General features: G+C 32.4%; 1 protein-coding gene across 1 annotated transcript; it reads right to left on the bottom strand.

The window, feature by feature from the left end:
* Positions 1-42: 42 nt before the first annotated feature.
* Positions 43-529, bottom strand: Tsp_13061 (protein phosphatase Slingshot). The gene is made up of 3 exons (XM_003367020.1): positions 361-529; positions 236-300; positions 43-141 (listed from the first exon to the last, which is right to left on the bottom strand). Exons 1-3 carry the CDS (start codon positions 527-529, stop codon positions 43-45), a joined length of 333 nt encoding a protein of 110 aa, XP_003367068.1.
* Positions 530-1,625: the final 1,096 nt, after the last annotated feature.

The following is a 1,625-nucleotide window of genomic DNA, read 5'->3' as shown; positions in this document are numbered from 1 at the left end:
CCCAAATTGTGTAAAACGAAGTCCAATTGTTTGAATTTTTGATCAGGACCACCAGTCAATTCCAATTACAAACAAGAATTCTTGATTATCCTGCCGACCTACGGTCGAAACCGATTGCCAAATCTGCTCGGGGGGGCGAACCTACTTTGTTTTTTTACCAACAAAACTGCTCAATTTCACTGCCTTCAACAAATTTGTTAATAATTATAATAATAATACTGCTTTTATTTAGTACCATTTTCAACGTGTCTTGGGAACGCAACAGCTGAAGCATAGTTTGTAAATGTTGCTGGATTTCCCCTAGATGAAGATGAAAAAAGAAATGTAGCCAAAATAGTAAAAAACCATCATCTCAATTACTTCCTCCGCCTTCTATGGAATTGGACTGCACAGGCATCATACATTCGTGCTTGGGCAAAATCACCGCCGCTCCTCGTACGGCAAAATAACATTCACTGTAACGGAAAACGGAAACAACATTTGAAAAAGAACTATTCAAACAATGATTCAAGTGAAACAAAAAATCCATATATACACATAAGCAGTTAAATAAATTTTACAAAACATATTTCAAAAATGAAAAATATATTATTCAAAAATTCATCATTCCACTTATGATACTCAATATTGAGATAACAATTGTAAAACGTGAAAAAAAAGAACAAAAATTTTTCATCTTTTCACAGTTATGTTAAATACACTTCTGTACTTCCGTATATATACATATATATATATATATATATGCATTGCGTCACTTATGACAAGCCTGCAACAGAACGTCACCACACACACACACAGACACACAACAAACAGATCTGATTGGACAACGAAACAAAAAGTAAAATAAAATAAAACACGTATAACAATGAAGTTGTAAAAAGATGCTTTTAAAATACAGACAAAGGTTTGTACAACGTCGAAAAAATTTAAATTCTATTTTGACAGAAAAAAGATTTTTTTGTTAAATGAAATTCACTTTACATACAAAGGTTATAGAAATTAAGCATCGTCTGTGTGTACTGGGGTTTGATAGACAACAAAAGATATTTGAATAATAATAAGAAGAAGAACTGCTATTCTTGGACAATATCCTCATAAAATAAAACAAAGCAATACTTGACAGATAATAGTAATAATTAATGCGCATAACAGAGAGGTCAAAGTCAACAACAAACAAACAGCTTGCAATACTGTAAGCAATGATGTTGAGCAGTCAGTCAGTCGATTTGCCTCGGCTATGATTGAACAAAAAGGTCAACAGCCTGAAAATTAACTCACCATGAAAAGCACCACCAGTTGTGTTAGCTTCAAGTGATTCAAATTTTACACCAAATAAAACATACAAAAGGGAACAATTTATAATAGAAATGGACAATTTGGAAAACATTTTTTCTTCAAAGTTGACAAAAATTAAAAATTTCCACCCATCAATTAATATATTATATTAAATTTGAAGTGCACAAACAGAAGAGCGTAGTGAATTTTCAATAAAACTAGCAAACGAGCAGCTGGTTCACCAAGGCCACACCTCACACCAGTGGAACCTCTTCAACTTCTTCTGTCATAACAACACCAAAACCATCGCAAATATGAAATGTGAAGTTTTTTCAATTTTAATTCTATTC

The sequence above is a fragment of the Trichinella spiralis genome, assembly GCF_000181795.1.
Source record: "Trichinella spiralis strain ISS 195 chromosome Unknown Scfld4980, whole genome shotgun sequence".
Classification (NCBI taxonomy): Eukaryota; Metazoa; Nematoda; class Enoplea; order Trichinellida; family Trichinellidae; genus Trichinella; species Trichinella spiralis.
Note: the sequence above shows the minus strand (reverse complement) of the source record. Positions and strands in the feature narration are given on the sequence as shown.